At 33.4% G+C, this 25,417-nt stretch overlaps 1 protein-coding gene across 1 annotated transcript in view; it reads left to right on the plus strand.

The window, feature by feature from the left end:
* Positions 1-6,109: 6,109 nt before the first annotated feature.
* The window catches only part of LOC131053800 (agamous-like MADS-box protein AGL11), a 31,415-nt gene continuing 12,107 nt past the window's right edge, over positions 6,110-25,417 (plus strand). The window contains exons 1-2 of the mRNA XM_059213640.1: positions 6,110-6,220; positions 11,439-11,506. Of these exons, the coding sequence (XP_059069623.1) occupies positions 11,453-11,506 (54 nt within the window). The 5' untranslated portion in view covers positions 6,110-6,220; positions 11,439-11,452. The remainder of the gene's footprint in view (positions 6,221-11,438; positions 11,507-25,417) is intronic.

Here is a 25,417-nt window from a genome sequence, read left to right on the forward strand (position 1 = left end):
GCCAAGGGGTGCACATGTGTCATAAGGGGCCTTGTGTGGTCCTAAGGGGTCACCCATGTGTTAGAACACATGCATGACCCCTTAGGACCACATAATACCCCTTGCGACACCATTTGGTGTTATGTGGTCCTAATAGGTCCTAAGGGGTGCACATGTGTCGTAAGGGGCCTTGTGTGGTCCTAAGAGGTCATATAAAATAGTTATATACACCTTAGGATGTATACATACACATACATACATACATACATACACCTTAGGACATGGTATCAGGGGTTGTGTGTGGTCCTGAGGGGTCACACACATGTGAACATGTGTGTGACCCCTGATAGCATGTCCTGAGGTGTATGTATGTCCTAAGGCGTATATAATTATTTTATGTGTATTTATGTATGTATGTGTACATGTACATGTAGGTATGTACATGTATGTGTGTATGTATGTATGTAGACCTATGTATGTATTTTTATGTATGTGTATGTCCTAAGGTGTACATATAATTATTTTATATGTATGTATGTATATGTATGTATGTATGTATGTATGTATGTAGGCAAGAATGTATGTTTGTGTATGTTTGTATTTAGGTTTGTATGTATGTGTATGTATGTATGTAGGTATGTATGTATGTATGTATGTAGGTTTGTATGTATGTGTATGTATATGTGTAGGTATGTACGTACGTATGTATGTATGTATGTATGTATGTATGTATGTATGTATGTATGTATGTGTATGTTTGTGTATGTATTTGTATGTATGTGTGTATCTATGTACATATATGTATTTATTTTCTAATATTCTAAACTAATATGATAGAATAAATACAAAAAAAAATAAAAAATTTTAAAAACTTAAAAAAAACTAATTTGCTATCAAAAATTTCTATTTCTATTAAAAACTAAAACAAAAACAAAAACAATATAAATTAATATGATAAAATAAATACATTTAAAAAAATAAATAATAAAAAAGGTACTTACCACCGAAACCATTCTAGCTGGATCTCTGGGAATTTTTGCGCCCTCCTGCTCAACTCCAAGCTGCTCAATGCAAAATGAGGGGCTTAGGCGGATTTCGGCTCTTATATAGGGCAAGGGGGTTCCGACCCTTCCGACCGGAAATACCTTGCCATGCGAGCGCTATGTGGCTGCCAAATCAGTCCAGTCAGAAGTGTTCTAGTTGGAATAGGCATTGTTATCCTAAAGTGCGACACAAATCCGTACGATCACCCGTATGATAGCATCCGATCATCAAGTCAATACCAACTGACCAAAACATACTCCAAAAACATCAAATCAAACATATTTCATTGATCCAAACATGATGATAGTATCCAACTGATAGTCCCTTCTGTCAGCAACACTAGTTCTTCTACCGGTAACCAAAATCTGTATCGGTAACCAATCATAACAGCTAGTGTTAACATCAATGACAAAACATCAATGCAACACATAATCAATTCCTTCATATTGCCAACAAACACAACATGAAAAACACACACCACTCTTATGCCATGTGCAACCAGAGGGTGGTCCTAACCCACTATTGGTCACCCATCCATATGGGCAAAAACTATTCACTCCACTTATCATTGGAATTCATGTGGATGATTAGTTGAATATACGACAAAACTTATTTTTTTGTTTGTCATGAAACTATTGAGGTGGCAAGGATTTGTTTTAAGTCAATTCACATGGTACTCCATGTAGAGCCCCAATATTACCCCACTCCACTATGGGCTCCTCTCCCCTACCTTCAACATGTGAATGAAAATTTTCTCTTTACTCATATTCCCACTTTCATTTTTTTTTTAAATTTATCACATGTCAATAAGCCTTGAATGCGTGCCTAAGTTTCCTTTTTGATATATTTTTTCATATTTCCTTTCAAATAGGGCACTTGAATTTTATAAATAAACTGGGTGGTCGTCTTAAAATTATATGCTTATATATGTATATTTTCCTTCATTTTTTTAAGATGCATATGCATGGGTTTTATGGAATTGATGTTAGGAATAGTGGATATTTAGAATATTAAAATTTTGGGATAAATTTTCAAAGTATACAATTAATATTTTGAATATGAGATTTGGAATTATCATGAATTTGATGTTGCAACATCTTCTACAAATAGAAAACTTGAGGATATGATTGATCATGGTTTTTGTTACATTTTCCAATTATTCTTGCATGAATTTCCAATTGCTTTAGAAATATATGGATATCATCTATGATCATCATCCTTCATGTGCAAACAAATTAAGTACAAAGGACTTAGAAGCACATATGAAGTGAGAAAAGTATTATATCAAGGAACTCAATTTAGTTTAAAATTTACATAATTTAGAATTATCTTTCCTATTCATGACATATTCTATAAAACTACAAAAGTGTTCGCTAGTAAAAAAAACAATTATCTTTGGCTGGTTATTAACTAGACACACATATTTAAACTAGGATAGATAAATTTGGCATCCACAAGGTTTGATTGAAACGTTGCAAACATGGAGGTTAGGAAAAGGATGCTCCAATGTTTCAAGAAGACACTGGGTGTGTTGCACAAGTGTCAACACTAAATATTTAAGTCTATCTTAGAACCTTTAATTCCTTCACTAAAAGTGTTTGCTTGAGTTGGACTTTGTTGCCATGAAGTTTTTATGATGTTTTTATGAATCACACTCTCAACATCCATAAAATTTATATTTCATTCATCACATAATTTTTATCACTAGTCTAATGCTTGTACTATTAAAATTTTCTCTTTGTCACAATATCTCGTCTAATGAAAGTTTCATACAACCCTAACCCATCTTTGTCATTTCAACATTTTTTTTATACATTGATAAATCTCAATTCTCATCACTTAAGGGTTCGATATCTACAATGATAATATTATATTAAGCATAAGTTGAATTTTATTTTCTCACAAAATTAGCATTTAAAATTATCACACTTTTAATAAAAAGAAAGTACTTTTCAATTAAAAATTTCACACATAAAACATACTATGTGCATTGGTTAAAAATATAGAATTTGTCACAAACACTAAAAAACATATGAATAGATGACAAGATTTTAAATGTCCACAAGACTAAAGCCAACCCATAGAACGACCAACCCTTCAATTTCTACCTTTTAAAATGCTTTTGATGATGAATTCCCCCATTTTCAACCATCTCCCAAAACTTTTTTTTTATATATTAAACTACTTCTAAATTATTGTTGCTGTTTCTAGATTAGAATGTTCGAGAGATCTTTTTGCATCAATGTTCCAAACCACACTATGTGATCTATCATCAAGATGATAATATAGATTTTTTTTGCATCAATATTTTGGGCCACACTTTATCATTATCTGGATGATAATAGAATGTGTGATATTTTTTTGCATCAATGTTTCTGACCACATTTGGTAATCCATCATAGGATGGTAACTATCTCTTTGTGTGAGATTTTTTTTGCATGAAGGTTTCGAACCACACACTATGATCCATCATTAAGATTATAACTATCTCCTTGTGTTCTCTATCATCATTTGATAATGGATCACGAAACGTGGTTCTGATCCATCATCAGGATTATAACAATCCCCTTGAGCTCTCTATCATCATATGATGATGGATCTCCTAGTCCAAAACATTGATGCAAACAAATCTCACAGATTCTAGGGGAAAGGATCCAGTAGTTGAGTGTGTTCCAATTCTTGTGATAGAAGTTGTTGATTTAATGTCCAACTTTTGTACAACATTGCACCAATAGTTGTATGATAAGTGCCAATAATTGAATGAAATATACGATTTGTTGTGAAAAGTAACCAATCATGTGATGCCACATCAACTACACAAGTATTGGGGCTTTTTTGCACACCTATTGGTCTCACTTTTTTTTGGGGCTGTTTTGGACAACTTGACAAAAAACATGCTGATGTGGTATCATATTTGATGACGTGGCCCTGAAACCTTAGTAATAAGCAGGGGACTTGCCAAAGCTACTGTAAAAAAGTCGGAGTGATTTGAAATTTCCACGTAAGATTTTGAGAAGCGTGAAATTAGGGTGCACAACTAATGGATCCTCTCCCCTAATCTAAAAACATCAACAACAATCACAATAAATTGTAAAAATTTGATATCATTAGTTACTACAAGTTACTCATGCAGGGGAGAGGGACCAGTAGTCATTAAGACTAACTTCGTCAACATGTAGCCGTCACATGGAATATTGTAAGACCTCTTTTTTTTTTAGAAATGTAATATGGACACTATCTACAACTAAGGTTTGAAGGTGCGACTCATCATGCAAGTCGTCAAAATAACACGTCTAGTGCGAAGGGTAAAAAAAAATGACATTTTAAAGATTCAACCAAAACTTAATCTAAAAATCCTTAGTTGTTGAATAAAAAAATATCATTTGTAATTAATATAATATCATATTTTTATGTAAAATATAACTTATATGAAACTTAAATGGACCAAATACCTATTAGTAATCATAATTGTGTGTTATCTCTAACTTTTATATCCAACACTAAAGGACCAATAGTTGAACACAAAAATAACATATTATGATATAAAATAAAACTTATATGAACACAAAGGGACCAATTGTTGAACACTTAAATCTTTGGACAATCCCTCACATTTCATGGAGAAAAACAAGGTATTTATTGTGTTCACTTTTTATATTTGTGATAGGACAAATTAATAATATGAAATACTCCAATGCATATACATTGCTACCCCAATAGTTGTACACATAAGAATAATATTTTTACACTATGATAAGAGTACTTGTTTAAGTGAGCATCTTATTTTATAAATGACACACTTATAGTGGATAGCTATGATATTTTATTTGAAACAAAAAATGATCTATTTCACTTGTTAATTAATGTATTTATGTCTTTTTTATATACATTTATGGGTTCTCTTATGTTCAAGTATTGGTACATTTTGATCAACATTTGGTAATTTTTTTATTTGCTTGTGGATTGTTTATTTAGATTATATAGTGGAAGAGCATCACTAGTTGAGCACCCTAACTTCACGCTTCTCAAAATCTTACGTGGAAATTTCAAATCACTCTCAATTTTTTACAGTAGCTTACTTGGCAAGTCCTCTGCTTATAATTAAGCTTTCAACACCACATCATCAAGTATGATGCCACATCAACATGCTTTTTGCCAGGGTGTCCAAAACAACCCAAAAAAAAAGTGAGACCAATAGGCGTGTAAAAGAGGCCCCAATAGTTGTGCAGTTGATATGGCATCACCTGATTGGTTACTTTTTACAATATTAGTACATTTCTTAACAAAAAAGTGATATTTTTTGTTTCAAACAATAGGTTTTATTTGTTCAATTTTTGGAACAAAAGGTATCAACAACCCTCACAACAATTGGTACATGCTCAACTACTCGTGCTCTTCCCTTAGTATAAATGTGTGGCAAGACTAGATATTATATGCACAATTGCTATAATGACTATTGGAACCCGTACAACTACTCGTCCCTCTCCTCTATCTATTTGACACCCAAGAGAAGTGAAGTTTGTCACGTTATACGAGTAGTACTACCTACAGATGAACTGCAGCATCTACAGCAAATTCAAAATAATGAGCTAAGCTAGAAGCTGATCTGGCTTTAAAAACTGAACAAATTCTAACTACGCATGGGTTACTTTACAGGTGCAGTTTGTATTATTAGTTAAAAATTCCCACATGCTACGGAAGCACGATTATATATATATATATATATATATGTGGTTCTCACTGCTTCAAGATCTTAATGGAACACTGAGATTTATTGGTTGTTGGACAAATCTTTCAATAAGTACACGACATCATTTTACAGCTGTTGACTACTAGGAAAGGGTGAAGAGATGTGCATTGAATCTTCACATCCATATCCTACCAATAGATTTTGTGCACTTGAATTGCAGCATTGAAATCTGCAAAAGTCCTATTCACCTCATAAACATCGTGGTGCAAGGAATTGAATTATTGCTGTTGACAGGATTGCAGTTGTCACAGTCTTAAGACTAGACTAAAATGTACAATTTGTCGGTCCTCATTTCTCAACAAAAATCACTTTTTTTTGTAGAGACAATGCAAAAACTTTTATCCACTTATTTCATTTCAATCCATCTCTCCAATAGCGGCAGTCCTGCAGGAAAAAGAAGAATTCCCACTGTTAGAGCATTTGAGAACCGTTTCCATCATTTAACAGGTACCCATTTTTGTCCACTGCTAAATGAGTCTGATTATTATTATTTTTATATGGTTACCATTTTGGGCTTTCATTGATTCAGCAAAATAAGAGAATGTGATTGGAAGAATCAAATCGAGAAATTTTTATGTTTACCATTTTGGGCATTTTTTTTGATTCAGCAAAACAAGAAAAAATGATAGGAAGAACAAACCAAATCGAGATATTTTTATATGGTTACCAAAATAAGAAAAAATGATAGGAAGAACCAAATCGAGAGTATTTTTTGCACTTGAAATGAAATCAATAAATGCTAAATATAACAAGTTGAAATTTTTTTGATCTAAAACAGTTTCAAAAAGTATCTGGTTTGACTATTGTTATTTTGAAAAATGCTTCTGTTTGCTTTTCAAAATGATTGAAATCTTACCCTACAATCTCTGCTTAAACGTTCTTATTATTTCTGTTCTGGGTTATCATAGTTTACGAAAAGGGAAGGACTTGAAATGCAGCATGCTCTAGCGACGTTCATATTCCGTGAATATATTATAAGAGTATTTTTTTATCAATGTTTTGGATTAGATTTTATAATCTATTATCTGTATTTTTCTTTCTTGTTTATTCATTTGATACTTATAGTGAAATGTGATAAAAAATATTACTAAAAAGATATTCACATAATATAATCTTAAAACATTTAACTATAAAAATTTAATATCTTTAAATGTTTTAATATGATTTATTGCTATATGAGTTTTAGGCCAAGAATGTAGATTTTGTTATGGGAGCTTAACAACCAAGATAATCATATAATTTCTTTTGTAGTTTCTTAGAGCTTGAGATTGTTCTTTCATTTTATATATCGAATTAGAAGAATGTTTAAAAGTCAAAAGAGAATATATAATATGCTATTGTAAGGTCAAAAAACATATCTTCTGAAATTATCTAAAGTTAAATGAATAAATTAATTAAATCGAATTGATTTTAGATATTAAAAACTGAATTTGATAAATGGATTAAAGTGAATTAGTTGAGAATATAAATTGATATGTTTTGAAACTAATTGATACTTAGAGTTTTAAGTATCATGGAATTCAAACTTACATGATTGAAGTTGTGGTGGATGATAATAAAATAAATTTTAAGACTATCCATGATTAGAAGGCTAAGATAACAAAACCTAAGAAATTGGGAGTTGGGATAAAATTGCAATAGTGTTCCTACCTTGCAAAACTATAATCTTGTTTGATGACTGATTTTGTCCAAGGCCAAATTTGATCCTCAAACTTGAAAAAGTGTTTGCTTGGTGCTATCTAACTCAAAAATAATGGTGCTACTAAGAAGGTCATGTGAAATTCTATACAACTATATTACTTGGGGACACGTCCCCGGAATATTTTTCAGGTGTCCCTGTCTCGGGGACAGAGAACTCCTAGGGGACGTCCCCATAAATTCTGCATATATAGAGTGAATTTTGACAATGAATTTTAGAAGCAATTTGACTTTGACTATCAATTTAATACAAATTTGCAATAAGAACTTTGCTGGTTCTTATATGTTAAGGTTCTATGATGTATATGTGCATATTTTATCTATGATTTCATATGAATATTTTAATTTTCCCTATTTTTATATAGCCGTCCCCTAGCCATCCCCAAAATTGACAAAAAAAATCACCGTCTCGGAAATGCATACCCCTATCCCCTGTCGTCCCTGTTCCAGTCCCCGTCCCGGAAACTCGGGGTAACATAGCTATACAATGATGTCAAAGTATGCTAACCTCCCTTAGGCTTTGATATAGCTCCAAAGCGAGTCAACAATAAAGAGGTAAGATGATAATGGTGAATGTTGAGTGCATTTGTAGATAAAGATGTTCATTGTGAACCTACAAAATATTAGAGTTTGTTTGTTGTGTAGAGTTGTTTTCTTACTTTGATTTAGAGTGATTGTTTGATCTAATTGGCGTGTTCACGTAATTTTATAAAATGATCTAGGGATGATTTCTCTAAATACATGCTCTATATGCACAAATTAGGCCTTTTAGGTATCCCCTTGGAGAATAATCATGTTTGCAAGCTAGTTAATTTTAAGGATCCCTTCAAAATATAAACTTGTGTTCAATTTGGCTAATTCTAAATGGACCTCCTTAAGAAACATAAGGATGGGTGCAAAGTAGTGCAAAACAAGAGGGGAATATGTCATGATATGGCACTTTTTGTTTATATTTTATCGTTTGGTGCATGTGTAAAATTTAGTGATCATATATATTGAAGTAAAAATAAATAAAATAACAATGTCATAAAGCATGCGGGTCTTTTGGAAATTGATTTGCTTGATCAAATGTGTTTTCTCAACTTGTAACATATTTGCAAAGATTAAATATATGAAATTAGTAATAATACATCCTCTTTTATGTTTATTACTAAGAAATGCACATGAATTGAGGGCGTGATAGGGAAGTGATTTCATGTGTGAAAATAGTGTACAACAAAGTATGATACATAAATACAAAATTTGATTAGAGAATACATATATAAGATGTACTTCAAATATTTGTGTGATCAATGTGTATGACAATATGAATGAAAAGATGCCCCTTGCATTTTTTTCATTGTTGATTATGAACAAAATGTAGAATATTTTTAACGAGAAATAATTTCTTTCCCTTGATTGGTAATATGAAGTGAAATCATGAAAAGCACACAAACATAAATGGCATATGTAATAGAAGAGATTAACCAATATGTTTATCTATGTTGATATGAAGTGAAATCATGAAAACCACACAAACATAAATGGCATATGTAATAGAAGAGATTAACCAATATGTTTATCTATGTTGGGTGGGTGTAACTTGATGATGCCAAAAATTGTATTATTCAAAGTTATGCCCCACATGTGCTTATCCATTGGAACATCGCGTTACATATATAGGATGTTGTATGATCATAAATGATTTATCTATAAACTTAAATTTTGTAAAGTAATGCCAAGTGCGATCTTTACTTTGAAAAAAATGGTCTAGATGTTATGTTATGGATTTCAAACCATTTCTTTACAATATATTAGTATTGTAGTATTTGCTTGTATATGTTCCCATCATGTGTAGTATTTGCTTGTGTATGTTCTCATCATGAATATCGTTAAAACATGTGTCAATTTTTTTGATAAGATATTAGATTTTATGCTAAATGGTGTGATAAACCTACTTGTAGTGTGTCCATGAATGTGGTGATGAGAACATAAATGTTTAGTCTTGAAATATCGCAAGATAACCTTTGATATATAAATTATCTTAACATGAGGTAAACTGATGAGTTTTTGTCAAGTAAGAGATATATCAAAATGACATGTGAAGGATCCTCCAGTCTAGTGAACTCACTAAATTTTTTTAGTTTGATGGTTCCTTCATAATGATTACTATGGATGATGTTTGATCCATCCTTGTTGTCCTTATTAACTAAATTTATCTTTGATGACAACTCATGGTAATGAAGAGGCTTGCTAGATGATGTGAAAGATCACACATGTTCTAGTAAAAAAAGTTCCTACCTTTATAAGCTACAACACAACTCAAAACTAAATGATAATAATTCATAATAAAATCTTTGATATCTAAACTTTGAATCTCATTATCTAGTAATATGAAACTCATGTTAGAAATCATATCTTTGAGCCTTACTACATAACCCTTTAGTTTTGTCATGTTCTCCTTGGTTACATTGTGGTACTCGATCTATTGTTATCTTGGGATCGTTATTTTTTGAAAATTCTCAATAAAAGAATTTTTAAATCTACAAAAGAAGACATGAAGTGTGAAGTACAATAATATAATTGTGATAGATCTATGTAAGCGCATAATGACTCATGTTAAAAAATATTGAAATTAACTTGTTCATATAAAAGTATTCAAAACACATAGTTTTGAAGGACATTATGTGAAGCAACATGGATCACCCCTACCATCATATTATATGAAATTAGGTTACACAAACACAATTATTTAAGGATAATCCAATTTATGTTATACTAACATATTATATAACATCTAAATAGTATAATCCTTCTTTTGAGAACTTTGAAAAATACTAACATGATTTTCCACATATTACAACTTATCATGAAGATGCCTAGATGGTGTTAAATATATTGGTTTGTGTAGAAACGATAATGGGCTCAAAATACCATCATTATCATGTGATATATTTATGTGTATGAATACCATGTTAGTGGAGGAATATGTAAGAATTTGATCACTAAGTGTTTACACATTATCCTCACAAAAGCCCAAGGAAAATTGTATATCTTATTTCTGTTCTTCCAAATTTATTTGTAAGCGACAAATTTGTTTATGGTGACTTATAAGTGGGGAGTTATTATAAACAAGTATTAATAGTTTTCAAAAGATATATCATAAGAAGGCATAAAATGATTTGTAGGATGGTTTTAGAGTGAGAGCAATGCAAATGTTCTGATATATAACTTGAAGATGTGAGGAGAATTAATGCAAAATATCAGATGCGGTATTGGATGTGGTTGCCATTATTGAAACAATTATAAAACTGCATCAATTTGTGCATAACAAATGATTAGCAATGTGATAAATACCAACATTCCCCCCCTTTTTACATTGATCCTAAAACTTGCCCTAGGGACCCCCCCCTTAAGGCTTACACAACAAAACTTATTGATTACATTATATGAATACATATTTTAGAAGATCTTCTCGTGAAGAAGCAAATCCTGAACCAAGCGGGGCTCCATCAAGTTGTCTCTTGACGCTCAGAAAGGTGTAGCTTTGAGCTGTGTTCTTAAGCTCTCTGTCTCGAACTCTTGAACCATACAGTCTTGAATTATTCAACAATGATGACTCTTTAATATTTTTTGATAACACACTCACATCTCACTTCTTATTTTATTACCCCCCGTTCTCTCTCTCTCTCTCTCTCTCTCTCTATATATATATATATATATATATATATATATACATATACTCGGTTCCCTAAGAAAAAGTGAAATTTATTGTACAGATCGTGGAGTGTATATTCATATTCTTAGTTATGTATACATTTGAAGTCCAAAATGTTTGTCCTATCCTAAATAATACAACAATCTTACTATGTGGTTCTCTTTATATTTGAATTTTGTTAACTATATTTTGTTTTCTTTATAATTATTAAAAATTATGTTTTTGAAACATGGCGTTAATTTTAATGATTAATGTATTATTTTATGTTAGATTTTGTTTCAAGGATGTCTTCAAGCTACAATAGGCATTCCAATGCTCCAAACAATAATTGTAATGAGGTATGTATTATATATGCATTTTCTTAATATATTTTTTAATAATTAAAAAAAAGTTTTGATGATAATATAAAAATTAGAAGGGACATTATAATATTTGAATGTGTTTGTAAGGTATTAAAACTTAATTATAATTTTTGTACTTGTGTGTTTTTGAAAGGATTGCGAGATGGACCTTAAGTAGGTAAGGTTAGTTTTGTCTAAGTGTGATTGTGTGTCTCAAATAATGTATGCAAATGTTATTTAAGGTTAACTCTAGCCTAGCAATAATTATCAATCATTACACTTGTGTCCAATAGTATGACAACAAATTGGGAACACAAACTTAGAAAACCAGACTTAAGAGAAAAGAAAAATGATTTGTAATGTATGCACCTATGGTTGACTGTTGTCATTACATTGAGAATCAAGACATCTCAAGTAGTTGCAAAACCCATTTTTGTTAAACTATTAGTTTAGAACTTTGTTAAGCATTACAAGTGAGTCAACAACTTGGTCTTGCTTAGTGATTGAATCCTATATATTAGAAGCTTGTACAAATTTTTTAAATGCTTAGAAACATCCTCTTAAATAAAATTTGTAATACATGCATCTATGGTTGAGTGTTGTCATTACATTGAGAATCAAGACATCTCAAGTAGTTGCAAAACCTATTTTTGTTAAACTACTAGTTTAGAACTTTGTTGAGCATTACAAGTGAGTCAACAACTTGGTCTTGCTTAGTGATTGAATCCTATATATTAGAAGTTTGTAGAAAATCTTGAAATGCTTAGAAACATCCTCTTAAATAAAATTGGTATGAGAACATGGCCAGGACAAAACAAGAAAGTGGGATAAACTAGTAAAATATGTGGACAATGATCAAAAGTCACCCATCCCTTTTATTATATTTTAAATCACATTGAAAGATGACCAAAATGTTCTTTACACCTTTCCAAAGTTCCTTATCTAAATTTATAATTTTGTATCCACCTCCTATGTAAGAACTCATTAATTCTCTCTTGAATCTTTTCATTTGCAAGGATCTAATAATCTATAATTACAAGTTCTAAAAGAAAAGGGAGATAATCATCAATTTCTTTTTTTCTTGTTCAACACCATCTAACATTTTCATAGCATCATCTCTTATTCAGGTAATGGAATGTGTACAAGATCTATTATTAACAATCACAAAACTATTGATTTTAGCAATACACAACAGAAACAAAAATAATAACAAACACAGTGAGCCTAACCTGGAATAGAGGTACGACGAGGAACCTGGATCTATAATTTGGTACAGAAAGTGTTGGATATAGGTGTTGAGCACCCTATTCTAAAGGTGTCTGCAATTGGCAGAGGTTAGAAGGAATGCAATTAGGAGGCTTTGATATACATATATCCCATGAATCCAACCCAAAACATCAGGATAGGCGCATCCAATAGATTAGGCTTAGGTTTTTTGCCTGTTCAAAATATATCACAAACTATAAAAATTGACTCTGCATTGTTTTGACATTCATCATTAGATATAAACCTACAAGCACAAAAATGGGGGTAAAACATTTGTGTTGTATAGGTGGCATGGGAGGGGGAGTTTTCTCAATGGAAGAAGTTATATATTGTATAATTGGGGAAATAATGGTCTCTTGAGAATTGTAGGTATGTAGGTGGTTACGAGGAGAAGATTAATTTGGAATAATGCATGAAGGGGACAACAAAATTTAAGGACTTCTTGGTGCACAATTGTCATCGATTGTTAGAATCTTCAACCGTTTTGTTGGAAGCCCATGTTTTGCCTTCATATTGTTTAGCTACTTTTTTGTTCTCTAATACTATTTTTTTTCTTTGGTCAAATATTTTCACTTGTCTTTTCCCCCATTCTATTCTCAAGAGTGGCTTAGAATCAATTTGTTCATTTCTATAAATAAGATCATTATCATTTCCATCATCTCTTATGCATAGATTTTGTAGTTCGTACACGAAAATAGTGATAATTCATTCTCTCCTCTTATGTAGCATATATGATCTTTCTTTTAATTATGACTATTTATTAGCTAAACCACAACTATTCATTAAGATTTTTTTTTCAAGTTAGTCTAATTATAAAAATTGATAATGAACACATCCCAATTAAGTGTTTGTTCCATAACAATAATTAGTGTACAAACACACAAAAACCACACAAGGACCATATCATTTAGATATATCCCATGTTCATAGAATGATTGGCTCAGACATGTATTATTTAGAAGAAGGTGATGACTTTAGTTGCACATCATAATTACAAACAATGACTAGTTTAAGCATACACTGCATATAGATAGTGTGACTTATTTACATGCATCATGCATATACATAATATTTGTCATATAGTGTTACTAGTGCATGCACCCATCACATAAAATAATATAAATTACTTCAACATCACATGGTCTCATGAAGATCAATTGGAAAAATAGAAGTGGATGCAAACTGTCTCATGCATCATCCCATCACCTAGTTAATTAAAACATTGTTAAAATAATAATTCTATGTACTGTTAATGGTCAAATTAGTGTTGTTAGACATCTTAAATGTCTACAGTAGCAGTTAGTTAGTTTAATTAATAGCTATAATATTTTTCATTACTATAAATATAATCTTTCCTTCAGTTAATAAATAACTAAATTTTTTACTTGTTCACTTCTTGAACATGGTATCAGAGCTTGACGACTAAAAATTTGGTCTTTTAAAATTTCGAAAGGAATTTTTAAAGCTTTTGAAGATCATTTTTTTTTGCCCTAAAAATTGTGAATTTTTTTCTAAGGAAAATTCGAGGGTTTTTGTTTTTTGATTTTTGTGAGTCTTTCTCATGAAAAAATGAAACCCTTCTCTACAAACTCGTGGTTTTTTTTTTCTGAGGAAAAGCCAAAGGTTTTTTTCTAGCGTCAACTCTTCAAAAATCGTGATTTTTTGACGGGATTTTCTATGCGAAGGGTTTGTGTTTTTCGCGTCTGATTTTCTGGGTATCCTGAACAGGCCAGATTTTTTTTTGGGTTTTTTTTGTTGCGTGAAAAAGGTTTTTTTTTGCTGCTAGGGTTTTTTTTCAAAAATAAAAAATTTGTCACGTGTTTTTCTGGGTTTTCCAAAATCTCAACTGGGTCACTGTAAGGTTTTCTGGGTCTGCAGATTTTTTCGCCCAGGGTTTCTGCACATTCAACTAAGTTTTTAACCCTTCAATTCAAGTTGAAATTGTATTCTGATTGCAGATTCGTGGTGGGTTTTTTGAAACCTCAACTGGGTGACCATTAGATTTTTTTGGGTCTGCAGATTTTTTTCGCCTAGGGTTTTGACTCTCTTTCAAGGTGAAATTTTTTCCGGTTGCAGAATTGTTGTGGGTTTTTCGAGATGTGATTTGGGCTGCTTTCAGATTTTTCTAGGTTTATCGTTTTCTGTGCCTTGGTTTTTAAACCTGTGGATTTGACCCTTAAGTCGAAAAATTATTCTAATTACACATTCCTTGTGGGTTTTTCGAGAGCTTTTCTGGGTCTTCCGATTTTTTTTGCCTCGAAAACCGTGATAGGGTTTAAGTTTCTGCCTTCGAGTCTAACTTGCAGAATTTTTAAAACCCTTTGTTTTCATCTACTGGTTTTCGTGCCTTGGAATTTGTGCGTTCATTAGGTTTGACCTCGAGGTACGTGATGGCATCTTTGATGAATATAATGCTCGAAAGAAGCCAAAAATTCAACGGTCGCAACTACAACACTTGGAAGCAGCGTATGTAAACTATTTTTGCGTTTCGATATCTTGATGCAGTTGTTCTAGGCACGTCTCAATGCCCAACCACTGTCGGAAAAGATCAGGACAAATGGGATGAGCGCAACCATGAAGCAGTCATTCTCATCAAACTCTCTGTCATAGACGAGCAACTACCTCAGGTACTATCCGACAAAACAACAAAGGAGATATGGGATCATTTGAAGAGTCTCCATGAAACCTCTGACAAGAGCAGAGCATTCTTTCTGAAGAACATTCTCTTTTCGATTGTGATGGACAAAAGGACACCTGAGTAGGATCACTTGACCAAGATCAAGGACATCTGTGACCAACTTGAGGCGATTGGTCACACAATGGACGAAGAGGACATAGTCGTCATCACTCTGAAGAGTTTGCCACAATCTTATGAGCATTTCATTAAAACGATGAATATAACTTCCACTAATGTCGATTTGAAATTTTTCGAACTTTGTAACAGCTTTTACAACAAGATCAGTGGCACCAACAGTTTGGAAGCAATGTCAGTTCCACCTCCACCGAGCAAGCGTTCTCCGCCAAATCTTCTTTGGAGAACAAAGGGAAGACTTAATCTTCTCAGCCGAAAGGCTTTGGTTCTTCTCAGGACAACAACAACAAGAAGATCGTTGATTGCAATTATTGTTGTAAGTTTGGTCACATGAAGGCCGAGTGTTGAATTTGATTGGCTTTTGAACAAAAGAAGAAGGGAGGGTCTCAACAGAAAAGAAAGCAAATGTCGCCGAACACTTTGAACAGAAAGAATTTGCTTTCTATGCTTTTATGGCCAAGAGAACAACAGATCCAATACACTCTTCTGCTTGGTATATTGATTCAAGAGCTTTGCGGTATTTTACTCATCGTCTGGATTGGTTCACGAAATTTGAACCATTCTCGGATTCAGTAATCTTCAGAGAAGGAGAAGAGTACACAGTTGCTGGTAAGGGCACTATCCAGATTCACCAGGAAGTAGAAATTTAATTTTTCTTGATGTTTACTATGTTCCAGGCATGGAACATAATCTCCTCTAGGTTAGTCAGATCATGAGGCACTCTCCTAAATTAGATGTTGTCTTCAGTTCGTCCATCTGTAGCATCGTTGATAGGGAGACTCATACTAAAATCGCAATAGGACTTGAGGATCATGGTTTGTATAGACTTGCTGATTTCGGCGATTCTTAGGAGCACGCTTTGGTTGCTAGGAGTACATCCATCATAACACTTTGGCATCAACATTATGGGCACTTAAACGTGCACTATCTCTCTCAGTTATATCGGGAGGGTTTGATTGCTGGTCTACTTGAGAACCAACCTCAAAATCATGGAGTTTGTGCAACCTGTCAAGCTGGGAAGCAACATCAAACACCATTCTCGAATGGTGATTCTTGGCGAGCCTCCAAGGTCCTTCAGTTGGTTCACGCTGATGTATGTGGGCCAATGAACACTCCATCTATTACTAGTTGCAGGCACTTCTTGTTATTTGTTGACGATTTCAATCATAAAATGTGGATGCATTTTCTGAAAAATAAATCAGACGTGTTTAGTACATTTCAGCAATTTAAAGCCTTAGTTGAGAAAGAATCCGATTCTCAGATTGTCACTCTAATGTCAGATAACGCATAATCTCATAAGTAGATCATATTTGAAAAGTAATTTAAATGCATCTCACATAATGCACCATGTGGGTTCCATCATTTTCCCTATCTATTGCCACCTATGATGACATGTGAACATCCCGTACTGCTTGTTTATAACATTGGTAAGGGCATAAGCATAACAATATGCATAATACTTGAAGTTATTTACACAATTACATAATGATCAAATAACAATCAGAGGTAAATGTGACACTATTTTATTCATCTTTGTCAGCTATAAAAAGGAATGCTAGTGCACCCTATACTACATAATAGCTTCCATTCGTTTTCCTTAGTCTTTTGTATTGTAAAAAAATGGAAGAGCACAAGATTAAATAGAAGATCAAATAATTACCATAGATACAATAATATAGAAAATTTATTATTAATTGCTTTAGATGGTTTTCCAATACATTGCATTGGATTTTGAAAGACTTATTTTCCAACAAGCAGCTACCCTATGGGAATAACTTCCCCAAAACTATCTAAATAATTTTTTTTAAACTATAAAGTATAAACTACCCATATTAATGTAATATCCAACATTTCCCCTTTATTACATTAATCTAAAGAAACGTAGAGTATTGCAAGGTTGATCACAAAAACCCTTCTGGAGACTTTGACGAAGTGCCTTCACCAATCCTCCTCGCTGACCCAAGAAACATTGGATTTACCTCATCAATGGATCTCCTTACTGTAGAACTTGCAAACCTCTCCACAACAGGAGAGAACATAAAGTTTCCTCAACCTCCTACACAATGTGACAGCAACTTTTCTCCAAAAATCCACATCTCCTCTGAGTGTGTCAAAATGACTCCTCTAGAGCTACATATAAGAGAATAACTTTCCTCTAAGAGTCGACATTTCATCTGAGTGTGTCACATGCCTCCTTTGTTGTACAAAACCTCAACCAAATGTGAATACATTGAATGCATTCACAAGAATCTCGTGATGCTATGCTCCCTTTTTTTTCTTTTCTTTAGGAACACTCATAAGCAATTGTAAGATACTTGGCCTCCTCTTTTATTTAGGGACACAAATGATGTCGAGCCCCCTCTTTTCTTCAGAGACACAAACGTGAAAACTGAAAGGTGCTTCCCATATAATGAATCATCTCTCAGTGAGAAGCTAACTCGGGATGAGTGATGTCCTCTTGCCTCCATTTCCTCCAACCTCTGATTTACCATCTTTTCAAATCTAGCCATCAACAAGTATACCATAGATGGCCCCAACAATTGAAACAATATGTGTAGCCATAAAATTCATCACGATTTTCATTAGAAATTAAAATATATTTAATACATCTACGATAAGACTATCAAGAATTAATTCCCTTCACTTTATCTTGTAAAAAATATTCCTCTTATTTTCCTCCTATTTCAAAAATTCTTATTACACCTTTAATTTAAACATTGCATCTACTCTTTTTCAATGAACTATATATCAACACCTTCATTAGATTCATTTCCCCAACCAAACTGCGAAAGTTATTTCAAAACCCTAACTTCTATGCAACTCTTGCCTTCAAAAACAACTATCTGATTGTGATTAACCATCAAATCAATTAAGAAAAATAAAAGAAATTATGCAACCCGCGTGTAGGAAGAAGGATTTTAAAATATTAAATCCTGTAGATTAGAAATAGAAAAGGCACATAACGTTCGAAATAGAAAAGGTTATTGCAATTTTATTTCGACTGCAATCCGCAATTTAAAAAATGTTTCATCATATCTCCATTCTTCACAGCCACAAGACAGATAATTGCTCTGATACGTCACAAATAAAATGATATAAAAAATATATTATTGATTGTTTTAGATAGTTTTTCAGTACATAACATTGACAAGCAACTTACCTACAGGAGTAATCCCACATGTATTGGCTATAATGATACGAAAGCATGTTACATTAGTAATAATAATTAATAGATAAGGTGCAAGTGTAACACACCACATAAGACCATTTATACGATTCTCATGACTTGTTGAACTATCAAATTAGTGGATTTTGATTTTTTTTCACCCCAAATCCATTAACAAGTATTAGGCATCCTAGAAGGGGTAATTCTAAGTATTATCCATATCATAGAAGGGGTAATTCTAGACATATATCACATATGGCTTTGGTGATATGCAACTAAACCCTTCACAACATGGGTAGTACTTTGCATCGGCCACCTTTGAGATTCATGTGATAACCAACTAATGTCCCAATACAACGTTTAGGTGTTGGCTTCTGTTCCTTTCATGATACTAGTAACAATCGGTTAAACAACTTAAACTCCTCTTCTACCACAAATAGGATAGCTGGTAGCACTCTTCACCTTTGTGCTATTTGTGGAAGTTGGTTAATCTCGAAGATATGATGTTAGACCATGGCATCTATCGCTTACACTGACATTTTGTGTCAAACTTGGTTCCAATGTGGGGTTCATCTTATAGCCAGTATATATAATCTACACATCATAAGGGTTAACAAATGCTAGTCAAGTAGATCTAGATATATGTCACAATCAAATTATCAATGAATTTATATATAGAATTTTAAAGTTTTTGGATCAATTTTTTTGATTAAGTAAACATAGGAGAAGACTCAGACCCATTACATAGCAGCTGTCAAGACAAAAGAAATGAAACTCACAAACTGTAATACCAGAAACAACAACGAACACCAAAGAGACGTCCAGCTAAGGACCACCTGAGAAGCTACAGTTTATCTAACAGCTGGATGCCTTTAATGGCCTGCCACTCCTTGTTGACGAATTTCAACTTTGATTCAAAATTCGACTCTCCGAGAGGCAAACACATGTTAACACATTAAATCCACACAACTTAGTCTCTAAACAAGGCATATAAAAAAATAATACCAACTTAAAAAGTAATCAAATCTACTCAGGTATTTGAGAAGACATTACTATTTAGACAAATATTGACCAACTTTAGTAATATATACCAGTTTCCTATTTCAAATTATATAGTCTCGTTTATGGTACCAATCATAAATCATATCGTACTTTTTTTCAGTAAACAGATACAATTTGGTTTAAAAAACGTCATGATTTTCGTATAATAAGAGGATAAGTTGAAAATTACAGATCTCGGCCATGCTTGACAGAATTAACTACATCTTTCATTTTTAGGTCGGAGATATAACATGAAGGTTAATCAGTCGTTTTGAAGCAAGATTAGCTTCATTCAAAAATCAGACACACAGCTAGATTTTGTAGACCATCCGTACTCAATAAAAATAAACATTGTTTACACCATTAGATCCTAACTTGTATCATTATTAGGTGCAGGTTACCCTGATTTATTCAGTCATCTAATACAAATTCAATCTCAAATTGAAACAAGCTGAAAATGGAGAAACATAAAAGTTTAATAACGCCCCCCAAAACTTTGGAGCTATCCCTTATATACTCCTTACAGGCTTGTGTCATAGGGGGCATCCTTCACTTAAGGACTACCTACATATTCTATTCACTTCCAAATAGAATTGAAGTTCCATGTAGGTCTCCAAATATTTAAACTATTAGGACGGGAACATGGGCTTTCTCAAATTAATATAAATTTTACAAACATTAGACAATCATTTTTTTTCACATACATCAACAAGGTGTAACCCTCGAACATTCTCCACCTTGATAGATAGTTGACAACTCTATATCCATTACAAAGACATAATAATAACTATGGTAATAATATTATGAGCCTATTGATCTTGCTTACCATATTGTGCCACCAAATATTCATGCACAGCCCAATTCTCTAATTCACTGACTAGATAATGATCGCACTTGCTGGTTCTAACTAAATATGTTCATAACGATCATTAGTCAATGATTTCATGTGGCAGAAATAGGTCTGCAAATCAACCCCTAAATTTTGGTGGCCAGAAGATGCATAAATACCACAAATTCACAACACGTCTCCCCATATTCAACATTATTTGACCAGCTCGCAATTAGACACAAATGTAAGATCTCTGAATTCAATGGACAATCCTCACAATTTAAGAAAGCAATACTTCCTTGCCAAGGCCTGGAGACCCAAAATACTAGTAGACACATTAACAACTTTAAAAGGTTTAATACATCATCTGATCACCAAGGTACTTGAGCAGTTTAAAACCATAATTGCTAGGCAGTTATAATCTTCAGAAAGCTTCAAAAAGGAATAATAAAACTCAGAAAGGAAATAATAACAAGATGTGAGAGCAGTTTTTCCTGATACCAGTCTGATGTTTAGGGCAGCAGCCAAGATTGCCAATAGTGAACACAGTCAAATCCAACAGCATACTTATGCGAGGTACAGATCACCTAGATCACCTATATTGTTGTTCAAATGATTGTTTTGTCTCAGTCTATAACTTTCGTGATGGAATCATTCTCTGATTGTGTCAAGCAGGATCACTTATTCTTGGTTCTTTTCTGGCTTTGAGTTCTGTTTTCTTCAGAGCTTTGGACTCTTGTGGTGTATAGACAGGTTGGCTTTTGGGGTGATGGCACTGAATTTTGTTGGACATCTTTGGCTCCATCTTCAGATGCTCTCTTCTAGACTGATTCTCACAGCTTCCTTTATATCTAATGCGGGTGGCAATGTATTGCAATGTATCTGGGGGTTTGGAATGTCTATGGGCTTTTTGTAATGGGTAGATAGGTTTATGTTCTTTTGAGCAATACTGAAGGGTTTTCTTACTGGTTCTTTCCCTTCAGTGCTCTTTGAACCAGACACATGTAAAAATAAAAAAAAATCAATATAATTTTAATGGTCTCATCCACTTTTATCAAAAAAAAAAAGAAAAAAAAAGAAAAAGAAGTCATAGCCATAGTGTGAATAGGTGTGGGAACCATTCTATATTGACTTAAATCCTTGAACATTATTAATACCATATATCTTCAACATACTCAAACAAAAATCAGTTAAGCTTCAGATAACCCATATAAGTAATATAAGAACGTGTTTGAGTAAAAAATATAAATAATGTTTTGCCGACACTTAGAATACTACAGCAGTTTGTTGTAAGAGAGTATGACCATAAAATAATACCACATATTAGAGACTCGTCCTACAAATGTAGGAAAATTAGGCTCAAATAGTTTCCGTGACAAATAAACAGTGTAAATAAACCACTTAGATTTGAGCTGAGAATTTTGGGTGGCTGCTTGTCGAATTGCTTGAAGACAAAGTACCCAATGTCATGCCAACAATTGCAACATTTTGATCATCATTATTTAGAGGAAAACTAAAATGCCATGACAAAACATCCTAAACAGTTGCAATTCCATTGACCAAATGCTGAAAGAGATTCTATAAAAACTAGATGAGTATGCAAAACAATACTTTCTTGCAACGTAGTTTCTGCCAAATGTTAGTAGGACGGTTTTGACAGGATGCTGTCTGTATATACTTATCACTGGTCTGCAGCATAGTTCCTGCCAAATGATGCTATAATGCTGTCTTTATATAGTTCTCACTGGGCTGTAGCATAGTTCCTGTCAAATGCTGGCAGGGCGGTTTTGGCATGATGCTGTCTGTATATACTTATCAGTGCAATGTGTCTAGGATTGTATGTGGTTTGAAATCTTTGATGGCTTTCAACCAGTCATGCAGAATGAAATTTACAGAGTACAGTTTTTCATGTTCAGATGTTAAAAATTGATAGTAAACTGAATGGACCAATATTTTTATCAATTGCCTAACATTCTAAGTTATAGACCGTATATGCATCAAAGAATCTAAAATTCTGTGTTTTGTTTAAGCTTAAAAATCTTTAACACTGGGTAGTAGTAAAAGCCTTCTTCGATAAATTTTGTATCTGTTATGTTCGAGGTTCTTTTGTACATACTCGGCGGATCAGAGAACCTTCAGGGACGTGACCTATCTAGTAAGCTATGATTCCTGTCAATATTCCTCAGTTGGTCAACTTGGAGCAACTTCTTAGCTTGATAACCCTAAATTTAAACACGTTAACCCTAAATTTGGGGAGAAACATTGGTAATATCTCCTTAATCTGCAATCACCCCAACGGATCTTCATTAAGGAAAAACCTTGGAAACGTTTCCTTAATCTGCAAAATAAAGTCAGATAATTCTTGTATCTAAATTGAATTTTCCTTAACTCTCCCTATACAAAATGAAATTCACGTTTATACTGCGCCTAAAATCAAAATATTCTTTACCATTTCTTTCTTTCTGAGTGGGATTACTTATATGGTACCTCAGTCTGTAGTAGAGTGGCGCTCAGTTATGCGCTAAAAAATGGTACCATACTTTATATAAAACGAAGTCTATTGTGCGTCTCAGTTGGGCGATTTAAATCTCCATGGCCTCCCAACCAATGAACAAATTATCCTTCTTATCCATGACTGTGTTATCCAGTTTTAATGGCCGCAATAGTACAAACTGTAGTAAATGGCTTTTCAGGTCCTTTCTTTAGGGCTGTTTGTGCAGCTAGTGCCGTCCTCATTTATTTCTCTCTTTTCGTGCCTTTAGTATGACCTTTGATTCTATAAGAAGAGATGTTTGTTTTATACATTTTATAATGTTCTTCTTTATGAATTAATATATTAGACTTATAAAATAATTTATCAATAGATTTAAAATGAATTTGGATTCTTAAATAATGATTTTGAATTATAGTAATTTTGTATTATGGTGTAAGCATATCTCAATGTGTTCATGGAGTCTTCACTAAAATTGGTGGTGGCATTGGAAGCTTGTTATTTATGTCCTTATTATAGCATGGATCCACGATATTGACAAGCACCAATAATATTACTATTGAAGTGGGTATTAGAATACTCCCAAATGAATTATGAAACTTGCATCACCTTAAACCATGCCATCAACGAATTGCTTGATGTACCTATCATTGCCAATAATGGGATCCTTTAAGGGATGTGACAAGTATATATTTTTTTGAATAGTAGGAAGGGATCACTTAAATAATAAAATTTATAGCTCATCAACATTAAAGCAATGCTTTATTTTACCACATGATTCATCAACCTCCAATCCACATCACACTAAGCCGACCAACTCAAGCCCAAACTCCATAGCCACATGTATGTGTCACTAGCTTAGCTGTAAACATATGACATCTTGTTGTAATGTGACAACGTAGGAGCCAAATATTGAAGTCCCTAAAAACCAACAAACCATTGAGGAAGGTCATAAAACCTTAGGTAAGGTAGATCAATGGTTTTGACCCTATCAAGACTTCATAAGGTTGAAGATTTCTCTCAATAAACTAGGATTTATTCTCAGTCCTAGGTGTGACAATTGGCATTATGTGGACACCATCACATAGACCAATACAATAAAAACCCATAGAGCTTTTTGAAAACATAATTGGACCATTTCACAAGCTTCCTTGACTCTCCAAGCCTTAACGATGATGTCAAATCCCTCAAATTGCCCCTCTAGGATCCTAAAAACCCTATTGGACAAGTACACAGGACTAGGGCACCCACAAGGGACTATGCACACTAACATGATACATGCATGCGAGAGGGAAACTAGTGCAATGCGCCTTAGTCCTCTAGACATTCTAGTGTCCATTTAAGGCACTAGTGCCCCTAGTAACCCAATTTCACATTGTCTTCCTTTGTTCCACATTGGTGTCCTGACTAGTGAAAATATCGAAGTTGGGGATCAATCCCGCAAACACCACAGATGCATTGAGTATAAAAAGAACCTTGTGAATGCCCAAGAAACTAAAAAATGTTAGAAAAGGTAAGGGAACAAAGTAGGCAAACTACACCCTCAAATACTAGGCACTAACGACGTGCACAAGGAGAGATGGGGAGTGAGAGATGCACCTCCATAATACCCTAAACTCTTGCCCTAACAAAGAACCAAGAACTACCACACTTGGACACTTTACAAGACTACAAAACATGGTTTCATATTGTCTGAATCGGACCCAAATTGACTCTAATCCACTCCAACCTTTACAAGAACACTTGACAACATCATGAGGTGACTACAACACCTTCCTAGAGGGCACATGGCACCATTAAGTTTATTTTAACCAGAATTGGAAGGTTCATATACATGTAACCATGATACAATTTTGAAAGGTAAAGAAGGCATGCATACAACATGTGTTTGATAGCAATATCAAAACACACAAGCAACTATAATTTGTAGCATCGTAAGTTGCAATTTATTGCTTATCTAGGGCCTATTTTGGCATTCTTGACCTTTTGTGCTCGACATGCTTGATACAACCCAATTTAAAATCCCATTCCAACTTCTCCATCCCATTTTAGACCTCAGGTCCATATTTGGAACTATCTTGGAGGAAAAATTTCTCTTGAGCATGGGCCATTCAAGGTGCCATGCTCCCCCATGTTTAGCACCAAATTTGTACCACTTAATAGTTAGCAGGGTTAAGCGGGAAATCTCTACCTGTGATGGTTTGGTTTGTGTTTTGCACCCCAAAATTCTTTGGAGAAGTATATAAGCAAGGTATCCTCCCTCGTTTTGGGTAGCTAGACGATATAAAGACGAAAAAGGAGAC

This window comes from Cryptomeria japonica, chromosome 10 (genome assembly GCF_030272615.1).
Source record: "Cryptomeria japonica chromosome 10, Sugi_1.0, whole genome shotgun sequence".
Lineage (NCBI taxonomy): Eukaryota > Viridiplantae > Streptophyta > Pinopsida > Cupressales > Cupressaceae > Cryptomeria > Cryptomeria japonica.